At 44.3% G+C, this 22283-nt stretch overlaps 1 protein-coding gene across 1 annotated transcript in view; it reads left to right on the top strand.

Moving 5' to 3' along the window:
* Window positions 1-510: 510 nt before the first annotated feature.
* Window positions 511-22283, top strand: part of fndc4a (fibronectin type III domain containing 4a) — a gene marked incomplete at both ends in the record, with an annotated part of 39187 nt that continues 17414 nt past the window's right edge. Inside the window, 3 exons of the mRNA XM_083643378.1 lie at window positions 511-586; window positions 12076-12191; window positions 13996-14200. Coding sequence (XP_083499504.1) covers window positions 511-586; window positions 12076-12191; window positions 13996-14200 — 397 coding nt within the window. The remainder of the gene's footprint in view (window positions 587-12075; window positions 12192-13995; window positions 14201-22283) is intronic.

The following is a 22283-nucleotide window of genomic DNA, read 5'->3' as shown; positions in this document are numbered from 1 at the left end:
GGATCAATGAATGAGTGCATACCGTAACGTAGGGAAGAAACAGGCAGCTGTTGTGCGCGGCGCTATCCATGGTGCTGGATCGCCCCGGCGCGTCCCCTCTGCACTGAGGGGACCGACGACCTCCTGAGCGTCAGTGTTTTACCACCTGGTCACAGAGAGCGAGCACCGGGGAAGATTGATCGATGGTCATCGGAAGATGGCATGAAGAGCTGCCGAAGCCTTGTTTCAGTTCAGATTTAGACGGGCACCCCATGTCTCAGACTGCTGTTTGGTGCGAAACCAACCGCATGGACGAAGGATTTGTGGAATTCAAATAGTAATGACATTTTGACACAAATGTCACGCACTTTATTGACCTGCTGTAGCCCGATCCAGTCAAACTGACCGTTCCTTCCATGACGGACCGATTTGTTAAAAGGAATGTCAACATGTTGTAAAATGAACTAATTAAGAAGTGGGGGATCTGCGTTTTTACCTTTGTGAAAAGAGGAACGGCACTCGCGTCAAGACATGGCTCGACTGCTTGTTTTGATTAACTCCGTGGTCCTGTTGCTTTTTGGCAGCGGCATGTTCCTGGTGGGAGCAAGTAAGTAAGCAAAGGAGTCCTATCAAATATTTTGTACTACTTTCAAGGCTTATAAAAATGCTCCGTTACATTCATTCACAGGATTACGTGTAACGCATGAACATGTCTCACTAAACTGCGTTTGCCAGTGTCTGAAGAGGCTTCTGTTGTAGCTATGTATTTCAATCTGCACGTGATGGTGTAGCCTATACTTGATTCTCAACTTCATAGCAGCCTTTCTATTATTGTTTATGGGGTCTACTTACATATTTTGTACCTGAATGGCAAACTCACCCATGTGGATTAGAATATAGCCTAGCCTACTGTATAGTGAGATACAAGGCTAGGCTTGCTTTCTTTACTTTCTTTAAATTATTCATTAAAACAAAGGTGCGATGTCTAACTGTAGATTTCCATCTTAAATCATTCATGTTATATATTTACATTTATAACTATGATAACCTTGATAATAACCTTGACAGTTGGTCCTAATTGTGCATTTAATAAGGATAATGTTAACAGGTTTACAATATAACTAAGCTAGAAATGACTTCCTGATGAGAGAGCGTTGGCTACACTAGTACAGTATTGTTCTTTGAATCAGTGGAGCTGAAGTCATCCTTATATCTGGGGCATGGTTCTGGATGAAATGCCCTTAAAAAGTGCCCACTGTGCCTGTGGGACAAAATAACATCTTTAACTCAATACACCACAGCGGTTGGACAGCCAAGTTCAAATCTATCAAGGCATGTCATTACAATGGCAGGCACTTTATCTTCGCTCCAACCTAGCTTGGTTTATTTATACCATGAGCGATCAACCATGTATGTCACCTCCACCTTCATAGAGGCAAGATCACATGTGTTTTAAAGCCGGTACCATAGCTTGGGATGTAAAACCATCTCTGTTCTTTCCATTGTAAGCCCAACTTCAGACTTGCTGTTTATTGATCTCTTCTGTCTGTCTCTCTCTCTCTCTCTCTCTCTCTCTCTCTCTCTCTCTCTCTCTCTCTCTCTCTCTCTGTGCTGTCTCTCTCTAAAGGGAACTGAGTCATACATGTTATAGTGCCATCAGAGAATCCGATTGGCACGCCTGTGCTTCTGTGGGCATGTCCTGTCTGTTTGAGGGAGAGAAGTATTCAGAGCTACTGCCATGTTCTTTGTAGTGTTTCTCGCGGAGATCTCAAGAACATGAATACTATTAAAATCATAAATAATAATTTGGCTGTTGCAGTAAGCTATGGGATCAATTACTGCCATTCCTATGCATGCAACGGTGGGATCTGATTCACAGTGACATGTTGTTCTGAGGAAAGCCTGCTGTGAGCCTCTGGTTTACGGAAGTGGCACATTACATTTTCAATGATACAATGAGTCATGGAGAAGGGGGAATTCTCTGTGTCTAAGTGTCTAACCCAATTAATGCAGACCTGGAAAGTGGCTCTTTGCTGTCATGAGAGAGTACTGTAGTACTAAAGTCATGAAAGGACAGACTATCATCCAGTGGAAACCGGAGAAGCCTACTGTAGTACATGTAAATTATATTATTACAAATTGTTATCTCTATGCTTCCTTTAATCACATCCCAAATCGTATTCATTGTATATGTTGTTTTTGCTTTTATCTTACCGGGTGAAATAGCTTTTCAAAGCTCATCACTCTTCCATTAAGCATGTTTGTCACCATGAAACATGACTGCAGTATCAGAATGTAGATATATACACAGGCCTGTCTTAAAATGCACATTTGGAAATGTTTCCAATTAATTTCTAATCAGTAAAATATGTAGACACATGGCATATGTCCCAAATGACCATGTAATAAGAGTTCGCCCACTCAAAGAGAATCCCAGTGTGTGGCACACTAAACCAAAACTCTGATGATACCTCCTTAAGCCAAACAGGAGAGAGACACATGATGATACCTCCTTAAGCCAAACAGGAGAGAGACACATGATGATACCTCCCTAAGCCAAACAGGAGAGACGCACATATGATACCTCCCTAAGCCAAACAGGAGAGAGACACATATGATACCTCCCTAAGCTGAACAGGAGAGAGACACATGATGATACCTCCCTAAGCTGAACAGGAGAGAGACACATATGATACCTCCCTAAGCCAAACAGGAGAGAGACACATGATGATACCTCCCTAAGCTGAACAGGAGAGAGACACATGATGATACCTCCCTAAGCTGAACAGGAGAGAGACACATATGATACCTCCCTAAGCCAAACAGGAGAGAGACACATGATGATACCTCCCTAAGCTGAACAGGAGAGAGACACATGATGATACCTCCCTAAGCTGAACAGGAGAGAGACACATATGATACCTCCCTAAGCCAAACAGGAGAGAGACACATGATGATACCTCCCTAAGCTGAACAGGAGAGAGACACATATGATACCTCCCTAAGCCAAACAGGAGAGAGACACATGATGATACCTCCCTAAGCTGAACAGGAGAGAGACACATATGATACCTCCCTAAGCTGAACAGGAGAGAGACACATATGATACCTCCCTAAGCTGAACAGGAGAGAGACACATGATGATACCTCCCTAAGCCAAACAGGAGAGAGACACATGATGATACCTCCCTAAGCTGAACAGGAGAGAGACACATATGATACCTCCCTAAGCTGAACAGGAGAGAGACACATATGATACCTCCCTAAGCTGAACAGGAGAGAGACACATGATGATACCTCCCTAAGCTGAACAGGAGAGACACACTGATGATGACACTCCTCCCTAAACCAAACAGGAGAGACACACATATGATACCTCCCTAAGCCAAACAGGAGAGAGACACATATGATACCTCCCTAAGCCAAACAGGAGAGAGACACATGATGATACCTCCCTAAGCTGAACAGGAGAGACACACTGATGATGACACTCCTCCCTAAACCAAACAGGAGAGACACACATATGATACCTCCCTAAGCCAAACAGGAGAGAGACACATATGATACCTCCCTAAGCCAAACAGGAGAGAGACACATATGATGATACCTCCCTAAGCTGAACAGGAGAGAGACACATATGATGATACCTCCCTAAGCTGAACAGGAGAGAGACACATATGATACCTCCCTAAGCCAAACAGGAGAGAGACACATATGATACCTCCCTAAGCCAAACAGGAGAGAGACACATATGATACCTCCCTAAGCCAAACAGGAGAGAGACACATATGATACCTCCCTAAGCCAAACAGGAGAGAGACACATATGATACCTCCCTAAGCCAAACAGGAGAGAGACACATATGATACCTCCCTAAGCCAAACAGGAGAGAGACACATATGATACCTCCCTAAGCCGAACAGGAGAGAGACACATATGATACCTCCCTAAGCCGAACAGGAGAGACAAACATATGATGAAACCTCCCTAAGCCGAACAGGAGAGAGACACATATGATACCTCCCTAAGCCAAACAGGAGAGAGACACATATGATACCTCCCTAAGCCAAACAGGAGAGAGACACATATGATACCTCCCTAAGCCAAACAGGAGAGAGACACATATGATACCTCCCTAAGCCAAACAGGAGAGAGACACATATGATACCTCCCTAAGCCAAACAGGAGAGAGACACATGTGATACCTCCCTAAGCCGAACAGGAGAGACACACATATGACACCTCCCTAAGCCGAACAGGAGAGACACACATATGATGATACCTCCCTAAGCCGAACAGGAGAGACACACATATGATGACACCTCCCTAAGCCAAACAGGAGAGAGACACATATGATACCTCCCTAAGCCAAACAGGAGAGAGACACATGTGATACCTCCCTAAGCCAAACAGGAGAGAGACACATGTGATACCTCCCTAAGCCAAACAGGAGAGAGACACATATGATACCTCCCTAAGCCAAACAGGAGAGAGACACATGTGATACCTCCCTAAGCCAAACAGGAGAGAGACACATGTGATACCTCCCTAAACCAAACAGGAGAGAGACACATATGATACCTCCCTAAGCCAAACAGGAGAGAGACACATATGATACCTCCCTAAGCCGAACAGGAGAGACGCACTATGGAGAATTACAAAATAAGCTTGAATTGATACATTTCAGTTGCTGTGGCCAAAATGAGGAGAAATAATTGCCCTTTATTTATTTACAGTCGGAAAACAAGCATGGTGGACAATTTATTCCATATGAGGTCAAAATAGTGCTCCAGAAAATAAAGAATGTGCATTGTAATTTATTGGATGGCTAGGTCCATATCACTCTGCTAAATTGTCAATTTGCTGTTCATAAACCTAGTGACAGATTCTTGTCAAATAGATATTCTCTGCTAGAGCTAAATCCATCACAGCGAGGCCCATGTTTATTCATGCATTCATAACTTTAGACATTCTCCAAACTTACAGAAATATAGACGACAGTGTCGTGCTGACAAACTCTGATTGCAACTGTGTTCATTCCCTCCATTTTACATAGCTGTGATGACAAGAAGGTTCATACAGTGTGGCGGCGTCTTGTTTTGATGTTCATAGAACCAGCAAGTCAACCAGTACAGTATGTGCACTGTAACTGATACAGTAAGATGGCTGCTAGAACATGTTATGGAGACATTGTTAGAAATCTGCTCCTGCACCCCACCTCAGTCTTATGATAAAGTGTTGTTACCTCACAGCTAAAAAATAGCCTATGGGGGTTTGGCCACCGATTACATGAAGCTCAAACTGGCACCTGGTCCCATCTGGTCACACTGTTTTATCACTGACCAAGTGGACAGTGTGTAAGAGATGGAAAGGGACCGTGAGAGTGCCTCTACGGTAAAGAGGCACTGAAAAGGACAGGATTTAGCTAAGCCTGGCTGCACACACGTCTTTCCATGCTCAATTCAACATCAACACTTTACCGGTGTTTTTGCGACAGGATACCAGTAGACTACAGCAATGAAAGTAAGCAATGGTCACATGTAGCCACGGCTCCCACATGGCATCAACCAAAAGCAAGATCTGAATTTCATCTTGAAATCAAGCTCAAAAGGCGGAAGATGAAACGAGCGCCTGGCTTTTGAAGGCAGTGCAGGGAAAGATGGTGCTGCTGAGGCTGAGATACAGCAGGATGCTGCCTGAGGTCTATATGATCCACTGCCAGGAGATTTGCAACGTTGCGGCCGGTGAGCTGCAGTAACACAACCCCCTGCTGTGCAGAGGCGTGGATTTAGTCTTCACATGGCTGAGTTTAAAACAGATTGACTCGTGAATACATCTATAAATGTCAATTAAAGTCTTTTGTTTTGGGCGTCCGGGTAGTGTAGCGGTAGATTCCCTGCCTACCAACACGAGGGTCGCAGGTTCGCGCCCCCCGTGTTACCTCTGGCTTGGTCGGGCGTCCATACAGGCATGATTGGCTGTGTCGGCGGCTGGGAAGTCGGATTGAGGGTATGTACTGTACGCGTCCTGGTCGCTGCACTGGCGCCTCCTCTGGTCGGTCGGGGCGCCTGTTCGGGGCGGAAGTGAACTGGTGGGAATAGCGTGATCCTCCCAGGTGCTACGTCCTACCGGTGAAGCTCCCCGCTGTCAGGTGAAAAGAAGCGGCTGGCAACTGCGCATGTGTCGGAGGAAGCATGGTGTTAGTCTACGGCTCTCCCCAGATCGGCAGAGGGGGTGAAGCAGCCCTGGGAAAAATTGGCCAAGTACAATTGGGGAGAAAATAGGGGGGAAATCTGAAAAAAAGTCAATGTATTGAAAAAGGCCAAATTCGAGGGACCTATTAGTTATAACCTTATTTATTATTAAAACCTGAGTGAATATATCATACACAATGGAGTTATTAGAATGCATTACAAGCAATACCTTCAAACTGTCATCAACGTCACACATCTCACAGTGGTAATTGAGAGTGAAATGTGATCAATAACATGGGGATACAGAGTCCATCACCTCTGTAACGCCACTGTGCTGTGTCACGCTGTGCCTTTGGGTGTTTGATGCCATATGAATGATGCACCCAGGGGAGTTCCATTATGACAATGTTAGTGAAGCCATCATCAGTCACTTGGAACTTTCACGCCCCCTGAATAAAATGAGGAGCACTCACTCGTGTGCGGCTTGACATTGTCATGTAAAATCAGCAGCAGCAGCAGCCTCTGTCTCTCTATCTAGGACAGGTGCTGACAAACTAGAGCAAATGCCACTGCGTTATATGTATACATTTGCCCATGCAGCTTGCGTGTCGTTTCAGAAAACAACACAGGAGCAAGCACTAGGGTTCACATTCCTCTAAAGAAGATTGGATTGGTTAACATGTGGATGAGGCTGTTTGAGTTGTCTACTGTCAATTTGATCTGATCAATCTTGTCTTTCAGTGTAAATAGAGAATACAATTCAAGTTTGTCTGTAGAAGATGTTCAATGTTGAGTCGTGACCGTAGCACAAATCGGGGCGGGTTACTGACTGTGCCATCACAATTTCTGAAGACATGCAAGGAGATTGCATGCAGACAGTAGTAGTACAAATATACACACATTCTGTTGTTCTATTGCTTGACCATCTTGCTCTATCAGCTCTAGACAGTCTTTTGGTCTTGTTCAGAAGACAACATAAACAACCCAAAACATTCACTGCACAGAAATAGCGGTGTACTGTGGGGCTCCATTCCACGTGGCTCGTCATCCATTCAGACATCCACCTGCACTTTAGCGATCTCCGCGTGTGCACTCTGTCTACACGGAGTAGCTAGGCCATGGCTCATCTATGATTCCTCCTGACAATGCGCCCACGTCACAAGAAGGTGTTACCATTTGTGTGCCCCGACCTACGTCTCGCCTACCAGGCTACCTTTCACCCACTAACACCTATTGCTGTTGGATTTCAGATGCTACCGTAACACATCTGGAAGTGGGGCTACTCAAGACACGTGGCCAGTGACAAATATCCAGCTAAGCTAGGAGGGGAGTATTGGGAAGAGGTTTGAACTTCATCATTGATATTTGCACTAGGAAATATCACAGGGCAACAGTGATCACCTGTTGCCTGGTCTTGAGCCTGCCCAAGCAAACTGACAATGACATTTGAAATATCAGGGTCACTGCATGTCTGAGTCTGCATATGCACAGCGGTAATGGGGGTTTCACTGTAAGAACACCACCGTATCCAGACATTTCAAGTTGAAAACATACTTGCCCTGCTCAAGTCCCTGCCATGGAAATAGCCATTCTATAGGAACGGGGCAGTAATACTGTTGTATGTTAGCAGTGTTGGGCAAGTTACTTTCTAAATGTAATATACTACAAGTTACTTCCATTTGAAAGTAATGTTACTTTACAAAATTACTGTCTGTGTAGAGTAACTCATTACTTATTACACTACTTTTGCATTACTTTTACCAAAACAACAGCAGCAGCAGAATGACATCGCTGCCCCGGAACATCCTGAAAGATAAGTCAGTGTAAACAATCCAAAACTCTAAATGTTATTCTTTTCCTTTTGTTATTCTCATCTGTAGTGGTTATTTGCATAAAAACACACGGTTTGCTTAGGAAATGATTGTATCTTTTTTAAATACGGTATGTGCTTTGATTAAAAACAAAAGTAACTCAATTTGTAACTTGAGTTACTTGACAAAGTAACTGGTATAATATTACTGAAATCCTATAAGTAATAAGTTATATTACCGAGTTACTGCTAAAAGTAATATATTACATGTAATATGTTACTTTTGTAATGAGTTACCCCCAACACTGTATGTTAGTAATGATTCATGGCCTGCTTCAACTGCACCGTCACTTGCTCCATCAGAAATAAATGGCCTATTGCTCCATGGTTACTGCCTGTTTCTTTGCCCATGCGTGGCTGTCTGTAACCCCCATTACCTAAAGGACAAGGAGTTACAGGAGAAATGATTGTGTCTTTTCTTAGATAAATGGTGTACCTTAGGCTGAGGAATGTGCACCGCGGGAGGTGCGCTGAAGGCAATCAAGGCTTGGCGCGTTTGCCCGCTAGCTACGGTTCATAACAATCCTGACAAAACAAATGGATGACCTCGCTATTGTGGCAAGGTGTATACTATGCATAACCCACACAAAGGGCTACATAAAGGGCTTCTGTGTGGCAATCTACGGTCAAATGTCCTGCAATGAAAAGAGTAGCAGCTAACTAGGTTACTGCAAAGCTGTTCAGTGTGATATAAGGTGTTTTAGTAAATTGCTGAGCCAAATTACTGACTCAGCATCTTGTGAAAGTTTATTGTTGGCGATTAAAATATATACATACCGGTATGAAATGTTCATGACACACAATTAGCATGTGATTACATTACATTGAGAAACTGCCAAGGCACAAGGACAAAGAAACCATTAATGTAAATATATCCGTGACTCACTCCACACTGCCCTCAGATCATCGACATTCATATTATCTCAGTGCCTCAGAAGACCAAAGACAATTTGGACAACGTAACTCTTCCCCTCTCTTAACCCACCTCTATCCCAACACATTAGAACCGCCGCCTCCATGAAGGAGCTTCTCATTAGATGGACAAAATGAGACAGGTGTAACCTCTTGACCTCCTGATGTCAGCGTTACCAACAGCCAAGCCGCCGCCCACCCCCCACATACATTTCTCCTTATTCTCTCCATCAGAGGGCTAACCATTCATCTGGTCCCATGTTCAGCTCAGTCCACTGCCCTCCACGAGCCAATCTACACGCACGACATGGAGCTGTGAGGCGTGCAGGCATCTGACCCTGACCCCCTGAGGTTTATGATGCCATGAGGGCCGAGGCGGGGGAGACTTTGTTAAGACTGATAGCGTGACCCGAGGTTCTCCTGACCTCCTGCAATGTCATTGGCTCAGAATTGATTGTCATCTTGATAGCACGTGTGATCTTGATAGCATGTGTCATCTTGATAGCATGTGTGAAACGCGCGGCTCGCTCTTTCTTGTTTTTTAACCAAATAAAGATAAGTGTCTATCCTATCCTGGTGTGCGCTGGGAAGATCTCCTTTGGCTTCAGCATGTGTTGAACGTTCAGCTTTGCAGCAGAACATGGAGGCCATTATTGATTGTCTCTGAGATAAAATAGAGGGTAGTGCGAGAGCCAATAGAGAGGGAGCGTGAGGTAAAACGCGGAGACCGGGCGAGAGTTGCAGAGAGGGAGGTGAGAGGAATGGAGAATTTGAAATAGCTCCCAATTTCAGCATTTTATCTTTCAACTTTCTCAACCAAGTGCACTTTTGGGATGAAATATTGTTCTCGTATGTCAGAGGTTAGAGCAGGGGGTTTCAAAGTCTGAGACTGTGGGCCTCCCCCCAGACAAAGCTTGGAAAAAGGAGCCCCCCTCGCTTAATTCCTGGATGCCTATGGGATCATGATTGTGTTATTTGATCCCATAGACACTCAACATTTGAGCCAAGATAGCCTGATAATATTGCTGTTTGACACACTTCAGACTACACTAAATACATAGCGGTCTGTCTGATGGCATTTATTTGTTTCTGGCTCTGGGAAAGTGGGAAAAACTGTCAAATTCCCCAAAATGACTGTATCTCTCAACTATCTCTTTAACCAAATCACACACATTTAGGCTATTCTATCATCTCCTTTTAATAACAAATTTTCACTTCCATTCACTGAGCCTCCCCTGAAACTGCTCGGAGTCCCCCTGGGGAGGCCCGCCTCCCACTTTGCAAACCTCTGGGTTAGAGACCTTGTTCCTGATAAGTCGATAAAAGCGTTGCAAATTGATCGTACAACCTTCAATTAATATTCACTAATGCTATAACGTGGAATCCTCCTTACAAAGTCTTTTTTATTTTATACGCATTTAGTATGTAGTATTTTAGCTTCGAGATTCTATTTTTCTGGCAGGGCAAACCTTATACAGTGTAGCTCCTTCAACGTCTCCTCGTCTCCTTGATACCATCTCCAGAAATGATTCTTTGCTCTCATTCTTCTTCGCAGACCTGCCAGAGCGAGACATACGACTCTCCCCTCACTTGACCCTCCCCGCGTTGCCTCCATTAGCTTCTGTGACAACACACAAAGTCCATTAGTCCCGCGCCGCCAACAAAAGCCCTCGAGGAGCGCCTCCAGGTTCCCTCTACTCTATCCGCCCAACCAATCCTATCTTACCTCTCCATTTGACCCAAGTGATTGCGTGGAGACTGTAAGGCTGTACAGGCCCTCTATTGGATCTGTCACCCTCTGTTTCTCTGGCCCATTTGCTTCCCGGGCTTTTGTCCCGCCGTAATCAGCTTGTCCACTGGCAACTAAATCATGATAGATAGCTGGAAAGTGACATGTCTGAAGAAATGGTGCCCTGTCCGCGGGGGGTGGGGGACAGGAGATGGACACCGTGGTTACTTTTAAAAAGGCCAGTCTGTCGAGCCGAAGGATAAGGACTGTCTGGAGGGAAGGGGGAAATAAATGTGGATAAAATTCACAGACGTTTGTGATTTGCGGTGACCCTGTATTCGAAGCAAGCAATCGAGGCATTTTAGGACCAAGTAACTATCACCCCGTTTACACCTGGCTTTTAAACCTGTATATATCCGGATAAGTTAATTGGATAATGGTCACATTTAAAAACCAGGGCCCAGTTGCACAAAGCACCTTAGGTTAAGATTTCCCTTAGAGTCAGAGTTAAGAGGTGTCCATAAAATAGAATCGGCTGCACAAAACACCCTTAAATCTTCTCCATAAGGTTAAACATTTTAAGGAAAACATAAGCACAAGATTTAAGGGTGTTTTTGTGCAGCCGATTCTATTTTATGGACACCTTCATTCTGACTCTAAGGCGAAATCTTAACCTAAGGCGCTTTGTGCAACTGGGCCCAGGTGTAAATGGGTGAAAGAGATCTGGACACAATGTGAGCCAGACTACCTCTATGTGGGCAGGCAGATCTGATCACTTCCTGATCACGCGTAATTACAGCGTAAGGTTAAAGTGTGAGTCAACAATAACAGGTGGTGTAATTACCAAATATATTGATGCCAATGTGTGACGGATATGATGAGGTATAGGACAGAGGTGTTGTGTGTGATACGGTGGTGATGGTGTCCTGGTGGCTTCATGCTCTAATGTGCTCTGCTGTGTGTGTGTGTGTGTGTGTGTGTGTGTGTGCGTGTGTGTGTATGTGTGTGTGTGTGTGTGCGCGTGCGTGCGTGTGCGTGCGTGCGTGCGTGCGCGTGTGTGTGTGTGTGCTGTGGATGCACTAGCTCCACTGTAGCTCATGCTGTGGTGAAACAGCTTGCTGCCGTTTCCTGACTCCCTTCGCTGACTCATCCACAAAACTTTCTTTTCTAATCTTTCTTTTATAGAAAAAAGACAGAGATTTTATAGATGGTTTACCGTGTGTGTGTGTGTGTGTGTGTGTGTGTGTGTGTGTGTGTGTGTGTGTGTGTGTGTGTGTGTGTGTGTGTGTGTGTGTGTAAACAATATGTCGATGTGACAGTGTTCATCGAACCCTGACATTGTCCTACCCCCAGCAGCATACTCACCCTACAATCTGTTTCCTGTTCACCAGACCGCCCGCCGGCTCCCGTCAACGTGTCCGTCATACACCTGCGGGCCGACTCGGCCACTGTATCCTGGGAGGTTCCAGAGGGAGACATAATCATTGGATTCTCCGTCTCGCAACAAGTAAGTCCTAATCTTCTAAGCCTTTTCCAAACAATGGGAAAGCTCAGCAGAACAAACCCTGAGAAAGAGGGGGAAAAGTACATCAATTTTACGTTTGGCCACGGCCATGGAGGTTTGGCCGCGAGCCTCCGTCACGTCTCTTTTGAAAAGCTTTTGGCAGACCAGGAGACCGTATGAGGAAGAGCAGCTGCATATTGTCCATTTTCGACTAATTCACGGTTATTCTTGACAGTCTGCGGTAGAAACGCTGATTAAATGCCTACGAGCAACTGAAGTATCTGTTGAACGGTGAAAAGACAATTAGTCCACTGACTGAACTGGATTTGTGGGCTCAGCAAATCATCATCATCACTCACACTGTACCCCCGAGGTTCTGTAGAATACTAAGAGAGTAGTAGCCGCGCACACACACACACACACACACACACACACACACACACACACACACACACACACACACACACACACATACAAGATCCATGGTGAATGGTTTTGTTTTTGTCTGGATGCATATATTCTGAGCAACCGCTTACAAAGCTGTGCTTAGCACGGAGGAGGGCTGCTTTAATCGTGCCTCCAAGCCTGGAATCAAAATCAAACTTGGCACGCTTGATTTGTCAAGAGAAAACACGTTGCAGGGTGAATGCATACATCTGCAGCTGTAAGTGTAATAGATTTCAAAGGCTTAAACATAGGCAAACAGCCCAATGAATACTAGCGCTGAGTGACAGAATACCATATAACATTGACAGTAATCATGTTTATGCTTTATGGAACTCAATACATTATGCAGCAGTTTCACTCAGTGCAACTGATGGGGCGTAGCCAACATCTAAACTTCGGTGCTGCTTACGGCTGTTCATCATGTCAAGCGTCTGAATTTGAACACGTCTGGTAATTGCCTGGAGTGTATATGTATGTATATGGCTGTTCAGTATATATCATTGTAGTATTCATTGTTTAAAGAGCGTAGTGATTTTCCATATCAGATTCTGCATAGCTGAGACATAAAAAACACATCTGGTCCAGCGCGTCTGAGAGCAGATGGGCCAGAACGCGCTCTATACGCACTCTACGAGCTCAGCATGCAAATAGGAGGAATTCATCCCACAGCTCATGGGTTTTGATAGACAACATTTTAGGGCCATCAGTGTTTTCCTCAAGGACATTTCCAAAGGGTTAATGTTTTTCAAACCCGGCACCCTCTGGTTAACAAAAAACAGGCTCTCTGAACACTAGATCAGGGATACTCAACTTGCTTTGCCCGGGGGCCACTTTCGTGAAATGATAGAAGGCCAGGGGCCAGTTAATAAACAATCAATATACATTTTTCTGTAGCAGATTGTAGGTTTTTGGGGTGTCAGCCGGAGTTTAGTCTGAATTTGTTGTGCACACCGGATAGTTAGTTAGCTTAAGTACATACTGTACATACAGTAAGTGGCTGGGTAGCGAGCAGACGGCGGTATTTGACAATTTAGCAGCTAAATCATAGATTATTGAAAGATATTCCATATTCCAGACTGAAATGCTATAACAGAAGTGGAGTATTGGCCAGAATGACATGAACATTTGGACACTTATTCAGCGGTATCTTGCATGTTGCGTCAGGTTCACTGTAAAAAAAAAGAAAAAAAAAAAAGAATGGCAATTCCATCGCGGGCCACACAGGGGGCGCCCGCGGGCCGCATGTGGCCCGAGGGCCGCCAGTTGAGTATCACTGCACTAGACCACGCGGCTGCCCACTATATCAGTTCATTTATCTCTCCATTCATGCTACTGAGTCTGTCCCTCCTCCTATCCCCAGAGGCAGGACGGACACATGCAGCGGTTCATCCGGGAGGTGAACACCACCAGCCGGGCTTGTGTTCTGTGGGACCTGGACGAGGAGACGGACTACATCATCCAGGTGCAGTCCATTGGCCTCTACGGGGAAAGCCAAGCCAGCAAGAAGGTCCATTTCCGCACGCTCAAGAAGTCCGACCGCTTCCCCTCCAACAGCTCCAACCAAGGTACTGTCTGCTGCTCGGACACATGGGTCACATTTAAATATGGGAAACGTTCAGGTGAACATCTTTGATTCATTCTGGGTTTCTAGGACAATAACAAGGGAAGATTTGTCAGTGACAGAGTTGGGGAGCAAACGTTTTCTCAAATACAACAAATCATAAAGGATTCATGGTGGACCTTTGTATGATATTATTCTTTATAAATGAAGTTTTCCCACTAATGTGCCGTCACTCTTTTATCAGTATAACACATTATAGAGGAGAAGGCCCGTACATACAAATCATTGCACTGAGTGTAGTGTGTGCATACATCTGTACCTGCTACACACATAGCAGCCATGTTTTGATGCTAACCCTAACCCCTCGGGGAGGGGGGGGGGGCATGAAAGCTCCAATAATACCAGGTGTGTCAAAAGACTGACAGGAAACTCCTGGATAAATTGATTCATTTCTGCATGCCTGATTAATTTCTGCCTGCCTTGGACAAGCAACGTGTCTCCCTCCATCATTTTGCTCGTTACACTCCAAATCTCTGATATACTGATCATCACATGAACCCACGTTATGTTTCGTTCTGCAACGGCAAGACCAACGGAACAACACCCCCGCTTTGCCCAGCCAGGTACATCTTCTCACGATAGATTTTTTGCACGTCCCAGGGGGTGAGGTCACCACCTCTGTGGGCGTGAACCTCCCCAAACCCAAGGTCTGTAAATGGACCGCTGCCAGAATCGATGTTCCATCGCCAGTTGCCTAAAGGAGCAAGGACACAGACGTTTACGACTTTGAGTTAGAGTAAGTCTTTTTTAAGTTATGGGGGCAGTGTCGATATCTAGGCTTTTCCCTATGGTGGGAAAGATCAAATGAACACATGGGTCCTGGAGACTCCTTGGACTAGAGCAGGTTCAGATGATTTCAGAGGCAGCACTGGTTCTGTGGCTGCTGTCCAATGGCAGCATCACTTGGTTAATCACTGCAATGGAGGTTGGCTGCAAGGTTTTCCTTCATGCCAAAGATGTTGCTGCTACTAATGCAGGTCAGAAGTTAATAGCTGGTGTGAAAATAGATATATGATAGAAAGCAAAACTAAAAAACTCACTCCCAACTAATCTTCTTTTTTGGCACGTCAAAACTGCAGCAAGCTGGAAAAATGTATGAAATATCGGATGGCATTATAGTTTTATGGTATTATAGTTTTTACCGATAACCTGTCAGTCAAGTAATGCTATGAAGTCTGAATACAGAGAATAGTTGAGGTCAATAGGTCACTGCAGGCCAACAGACTAATCATTACATAACATAATGCAGAATGTTTGCCTCACTTTCAATTCCATGTGGTTTGTCAAAGGCCTTCTACTTCAGGCTAAAGCCTTTTGGTGACACCAGGCGCTTAATAGAAGCAGAGCTGAACAGAAGCTGAGTGTCACGCTAAACCGGTCACGCAAGAAGCACTCTCTTTTCCTCAGCGCCTCGCTCGGCGCGCCTTTGCCCCCCCGCCCACAACTTGCATTGACTTCATGCCTGGCAGCTTCACGCTTGGAAAATAGAACAGATCACTTAAGCGTGGCTTGAGCGTGGCATGCGTGCTGCTGGTGTGAGCGTATGGTGCGAACGAGGGCTAAGACAGCAGCAACCCATGCTATTGCTTCTCCTGCCTGCTGAACGCTTTTAAGCACCTTGACATTGAAGACGAGGTAAAGTAAAGGCTTTTAAGCACCTTGACATTGAAAACAAGGTAAAGTAAAGGCTTTTAAGCACCTTGACATTGAAAACGAGGTAAAGTAAAGGCTTTTAAGCACCTTGACATTGAAAACGAGGTAAAGTAAAGGCTTTTAAGCACCTTGGCATTGGAAATTAGGTAAAGTAAAGGCTTTTAAGCACCTTGACATTGAAAACGAGGTAAAGTAAAGGCTTTTAAGCACATTGGCATTGGAAATTAGGTAAAGTAAAGGCTTTTAAGCACCGTGGCATTGGAAATTAAGTAAAGTTGTGCCAACATGAGTGCATGTAACCAGGAGCCTCTGGAAAGAGGTATGAAATATTGGATGGCATTATAGTTTTATGGAGAGTAATAACCTCCGTCAGGCAGATGGTGCTATGAAGTTTGAATACAGAGAATAGTGGAGGTCATAGGTCACTGCAGTAGTTACTGCCAACAGACTACTTTCAATTCCATGTGGTTTTGCCAAAGGCCTTTTACTTCAGGCAAAGACAGCAGCATCCCATTTCAGAGGCATTTCCTGATGCTGTGCTACTGCCTCTCCTGGCTGCTGAACACTTTGAAGCACCCAGACATTGAAAACGAGGTAAAGTAAAGGCTAGTGCCGACATAAGTGCATGTATCCAGGAGCCTCCTCTCACAGGGTCTCCCCCGGGGGGCTCGCCGCACATCTAGCAGCTGTATTCTCTCCTTTCAGCCAATTCATTATTGACAGCCTCTCCATGCATGGCTGCCGGCAGGCTCCTCTGAATTTATGCAACTCTATATCACTCGGGGTGCCTAATCAGGATTCTGACACGCACTCTAAAACAAAATGGAATCGCGACGGCCGTGACCAATAGAGAATGGCTTCAGTGACACTCAGTTTCTCAAAGCACGGCTGAGGAAAGGAGAAGAAAGAGCCATCAACGTTCTATTCAGTTGTTGAGGTTTCTAAATTTCAGAAGCATTTCCTCAGCTAATCTGCTCAGCAGTGATTCAGCCATGATTATAAGATGGGCGAAGTCAATTAACTAAAAATAATTGCAACTTGTATTTGACATTGGTCCCTATACTTGAAACACTGTTTTCCCCTTCATGATTGATATGGTGTAGTCTAGGTGAATAGGGGGAAGTGCTGATGCTAGCGAATCACAAGTGTTTCTCTTCAGCTGACTCAGGTTGGGTACCATTAAGCTGGCATCATCAGCCAAAGTGAAAGAGGAGGAAACTAATTCAACGTCACCTTCTACACAACAGTCTGTGTACGTTCCATTTGAAGACATTACTGGCTGTCATAACTTGAGGAAATGTATTTCTGTGCTTATTTCTGGACTGAATAAATCTTGAATTACGTTAAAAAGACAACAAGGGCTTTTGCTAAGCTCGCTGACCTTCAACATCAACATGCTCAGCACCAAGTTTTGAGCATGGAAAAGAGTTTTGAGCATGGCAAAGAGTTTTGAGTATGGAAAAGCATTTTGAGCATGGCAAAGAGTTTTGAGCATGGCAAAGAGTTTTGAGTATGGAAAAGCATTTTGAGCATGCAAAAGAGTTTTGAGCATGGCAAAGAGTTTTGAGTATGGAAAAGCATTTTGAGCATGGCAAAGAGTTTTGAGTATGGAAAAGCATTTTGAGCATGGCAAAGAGTTTTGAGCATGGCAAAGAGTTTTGAGTATGGAAAAGCATTTTGAGCATGCAAAAGAGTTTTGAGCATGGCAAAGAGTTTTGAGTATGGAAAAGCATTTTGAGCATGCAAAAGAGTTTTGAGCATGCAAAAGAGTTTTGAGCATGGCAAAGAGTTTTGAGCATGGCAAAGAGTTTTGAGCATGCAAAAGAGTTTTGAGCATGGCAAAGAGTTTTGAGCATGGCAAAGAGTTTTGAGCATGCAAAAGAGTTTTGAGCATGGCCAAGACTCTGGAAAAAGATGTATTATGCAACGTTAATCAGGAGCTGTAGCCGTCTGAGTAATCCAAGTGGGTCAGAAAAACAGTCCAGTCAGTGGATGAGCTTCATTAGTGGGAGTGTGCTTTTGGGTTCTGGTTCTACTGTATAAGCAATCAGTGTCAACCTTCCATCAATTAATGTGTGCAGTGCAGACTGTACACGCCCTGTTTTGAAAGGTCCATCCAATCACATCAAGCTCTCAATTTGTTCTATTCAGTTAAGTCAATTACATGTTTTCTTGTTTCATTATTGACATCTTGTCATACTGTAGGTATCTTCACTCGTTATTTTTATGCTAAATTTATGGTTGACTGAACTTGGTATCTGATATCGCAAAGCACAAAACTGGAGAAAATAAAATCTGCATCTAGCAACAGTGGCTGAATCAGTCCGGCGTTTACCGGATAATTGTCTTATCCCAGTTTGAGAGAAGGGCATTGACGTTAGCCTATATTATACAGTTGTGTTTGTTGATACCGTTTTTCCTGGTACAGGCTTGTATACATATTCCCCAATGGTACGATATAAATGAGCCCATGAAAGCATCCACAGGGACTTTTGACTACCATGGTGGAGTACTGTAAGATGTTACAATGATCAAAGCCTCATGCCCTATAGGTGAACTCCTGAGTCCTGAGGTCATGAAATGAGAAACTGAAGCTCCACTTCCTCCATTGTAAACAGCTATCTTTTAGCAGCATTTTTAATTCCTACACCTGAAGATGAATTCCCATTATTTTCTCACAGTGATGTAGTCCTACAAGATGTACTTGTACCCACTGAGAGAAAATGTTTTGAATTTAATGTTCCCTCCCAAAATAACCTCAAAACCCGTTTTCTTTTTTGACTTCTTAGTCCTAAATCCAATTAAGTGACATGTCACCAGCTCAATTAAATGTCACATTGTCATGTTGACTTTTCTTGCTGATGACCACAAGGCTTTTAAAGCCTTTTTAATCTAGCCTGGCCCTGCATCACAGAGGCATGCATGAAAAGAGCCTTTGTCACAGCCAAGCACTCCCCGGTGAGAGTAAATGGATTTGCAGCGTCTCCGAGACATTCAGAGAACTCGAGCTATGATCAATAGTGCTTTTATTCCCCACACTCCAATGCTCTTTGATGTAATATGATTACATATTACAGCATACGCCGCTAAATGTGAACCTCTCTCCTGGACTGGTTTCCGAATCTATTTCATAAAAAGCAAGTGCTGCCTGCCAAGCGGATATGCCCCATGTGTAGCTGGATAAAATAATTTGAATTTAAATAGGCTGCTGTGGCTTCTGCTTTTCCTCCAAAGACGTTTCAAAGTCTGGAACAATTTCATCACTTCACTGAAAGCTTTTATTGTGCTTTGCCTGCTCTTCAAACGTGAGGTATGTCTTGCTGCTGTGGTAAGAATAACACCCAGGAGAGCTGGAGAAACTACAACAAAGATGTTTTATTTAGAGCATGCATGGCTGTGTCTTTCAGTTAGAAACATGTAGCAGTGCCACGACTCACAATAAGACAGGCACATAAACATCTTCCTGCTCAACTGTTCTTCGACACATGCCTCGAGTATTTTGAGCAAAGTGAAAATATTTCGAAGAACACTCATTTTGCCAGCCCGATGCTGAAGATACGGTCAGGTAAAATTACAGCCTAAGGAAGGAACTTCTCAAAAAGCATCCTCCTCTACTCACAGAATGGGATCTGCAAATCCACAATGAATTCATTATGTTTGTTAGCATGAGAAACAGCGAGGTAGCAATCAATACAATAATCTCCAGATACAATTATAGAAGTAATTCCTCGACAAAGTGAAATCAAACCACTAACAATGTTCCCCCTGCCGCTGAACTGTCAAACCTCACATAAGGAGGGTAGAAAAACAATATTTTTTACGCCATTAATTAATTAATGCCCTGTGCTGTCAAACATAACGAGCTATGCGGTCCCCTTAGCCACAATTACTGCGCGATACTTCAAAGGCATGTCAGGCTGGCTCTGCCGAGTCAGAAACCTCACCTCCTCTATCTGACAGCAAAGTAACAAAGATGCACGCAACGCTGAAAACAAAGTTAGCTGCCTGCGTCATTTTCATTCCCGTAGCCTTTTCTGTCAAAGCCGCAGGGAGCCACTGGAGATGGGCTAACGAGTCACATATGGCACCAGACCCACAGGTTGCCTGGATGGCAATTTAGTGACAGTGTGTCCTAGTTGTATTGATTAGCAGCTGAACGTGGTGGGGACTAGAGAGCTGCCGTAGTTTATCGATTTTAATTCAGGGCTTTTAATCCTAATGAAACGTAAGAGCACACCATATAATTGCCTATTCCCAAAGAGATAATGTAAGAATAAATCTGATGAGTTCTCTTACTATAGAGTCCCAGGTGTGCTAGTACATGGCTTGACGTCACTGCACATTCATAGCCACAACTAACACCAAGGGATTTGATACAAGGAGGAGGAAGGCAATTATTGCAACACAGAGTTGTTTTGAATGGAGGAGGGGAGGAGAAGCCCTCCATAGCGACTTGTAGGCTAAAGGTGAGGATGATTCCTCTGTTCTGCAGCCTACAAGTCGACACAGAGAGCTTTTTGAAAGATGCACGAATAACAATGAACTGAGGGGGGGGGGGACTCGAAACTGCTGCAACTGTGCAACATAACTTATAATTAGCAGTAAAACAGCAATAATGAGCAGCCTACAGGTCGATTACGGATACCAAAAAGAGGGAATTGAAAACAGCTGCAATGGTGCGGTAACTTGGTAGTAAAACGGCAATAGAGTAATGAGACAGTAATGAGCTTATTATGTCTGTTAATTTACTATAATATAAAGGTGATTAGCTACCATAGCTTGTGTGTGTGTGTGTGTGTGTGTGTGTGTGTGTGTGTGTGTGTGTGACAGCTTGGGCAGATGTCGCGATCTCTCCTCGTTAGAGCCTCAGTCTCGTCCGACACTTTCCCTCGACCCCCGTCGACACTTCTAATCATAAAACAGCCTTAAAGTATTCAACCATAATGTGATGATTATGAAATGCCTTCTGTAGCCCGTGTGACAGACTAGTAGGCTGTGTGTGTGTGTGTGCGTGCGTGCGTGCGTGCGTGTGTGTGTGTGTGTGTGTGTGTGTGTTACCCTTCTTCTACTACACTACTTAAGTTCTCTTACACCCCGCCTGTAGGCACAATGCAGCCGGCCCTCAGTCTCCTCTAGGACAGGATCAAACAGCATGTCTTGAGTATGGTGCCGAATCCCATGTGAAATATGTATGGAGCCACAGAAGACGATGTTCGGGACATTTTGGAATTTCCTTTTAGCCACTGTTTGGTATAAAGCTTGGCATTACTTCACAAATATTCATCCCGAATTTGACAAGAACAATCTTTTATCGGGGACTTTTCATTTGATAAACAGCCTAAAAATCCTGTTCCAAGAATATAGACATGATGACAGGGTCTAGATCTCATGGTAAGCTGCCATTATACCTCACCTTCAGCCATCAACTATGATAATCTATAGGTAATCATGAGGACATCATGTTGAGTTGATTATAACAGCACCCCACTCAAAAATAGCTCTTTTCTAAGTTGAATGATAACCTAAAATGGACTTAAATGAAACGAAATGCTGTTGACCTCAGCTATGCAACATCTATAAGGAGAAATGGTCAGCTTTTGATTCTGCATTGATGAAGAGCTTATCAGAGAAGCCTATCTGAAGCTTTGGGAGATGATCTAGCAGTCAACGAGCAGCTTCAGGGTAGCCTATTCACCTTATGTTCCAACACAGGGGTCAGCCAGTTACCTCCTAGTGTGTTTACACTTCCTGTGACAGTACAGTACTAGTGAGCAGGTAAAACAGATGGTGTTTTGAACAGGAAGTCATAACACAACTGGGTCAAGTGGGCGGGGCTACATAAAGGGCAATAGGAAGCAGTTCAGTGTGTAGAGAGTTCAGTGTTTCCGTACCACTTAAAGTTGTGGTGTGCAGCTTGTGCTAATGCCCGGCGATTGGAGACATCTGTGGCAGATGAGACACCCATAACAAAGGCAGAACAGTTTAACCCATTGATACCTGATGCAGCATTTGCGTGTATATCCCTAATTTGTGTGTGTATCCCTTTAAGACCGCGAACCGCGTTAACGCGGTTCGCAACAAATGCTGCATCAGGTATCAATGGGTTAAGAAAATCATTTGTATGTTAACAAATAAGTGCCACACTGTCTTAGTGATTTAGCACTCTATGAGAAGTGGGTTGATCCGTTGCATCCCCCCCTCGCCTCACAGAGGGATTTTAGATGCACAAATCGGAGGAGATGTTGTGGATGCTGAGAGCGTCTGAAGACACGGTGCAGTTAGATGTCAGAAGTGTGGTGCCTAGTCTAGTCTGGGCAGTGGTGGCCCAATGGTTAGAGAAGCGAGCTTGTGACCGGAAGGTCGTCGTCGGTTCA

Source organism: Poromitra crassiceps (assembly GCF_964638095.1).
Source record: "Poromitra crassiceps genome assembly, chromosome: 9".
In the NCBI taxonomy this organism is placed as follows: domain Eukaryota; kingdom Metazoa; phylum Chordata; class Actinopteri; order Beryciformes; family Melamphaidae; genus Poromitra; species Poromitra crassiceps.
The sequence above is the reverse complement of the archived record's forward strand: the minus strand, read 5'-3'. Positions and strand labels throughout refer to the sequence as shown.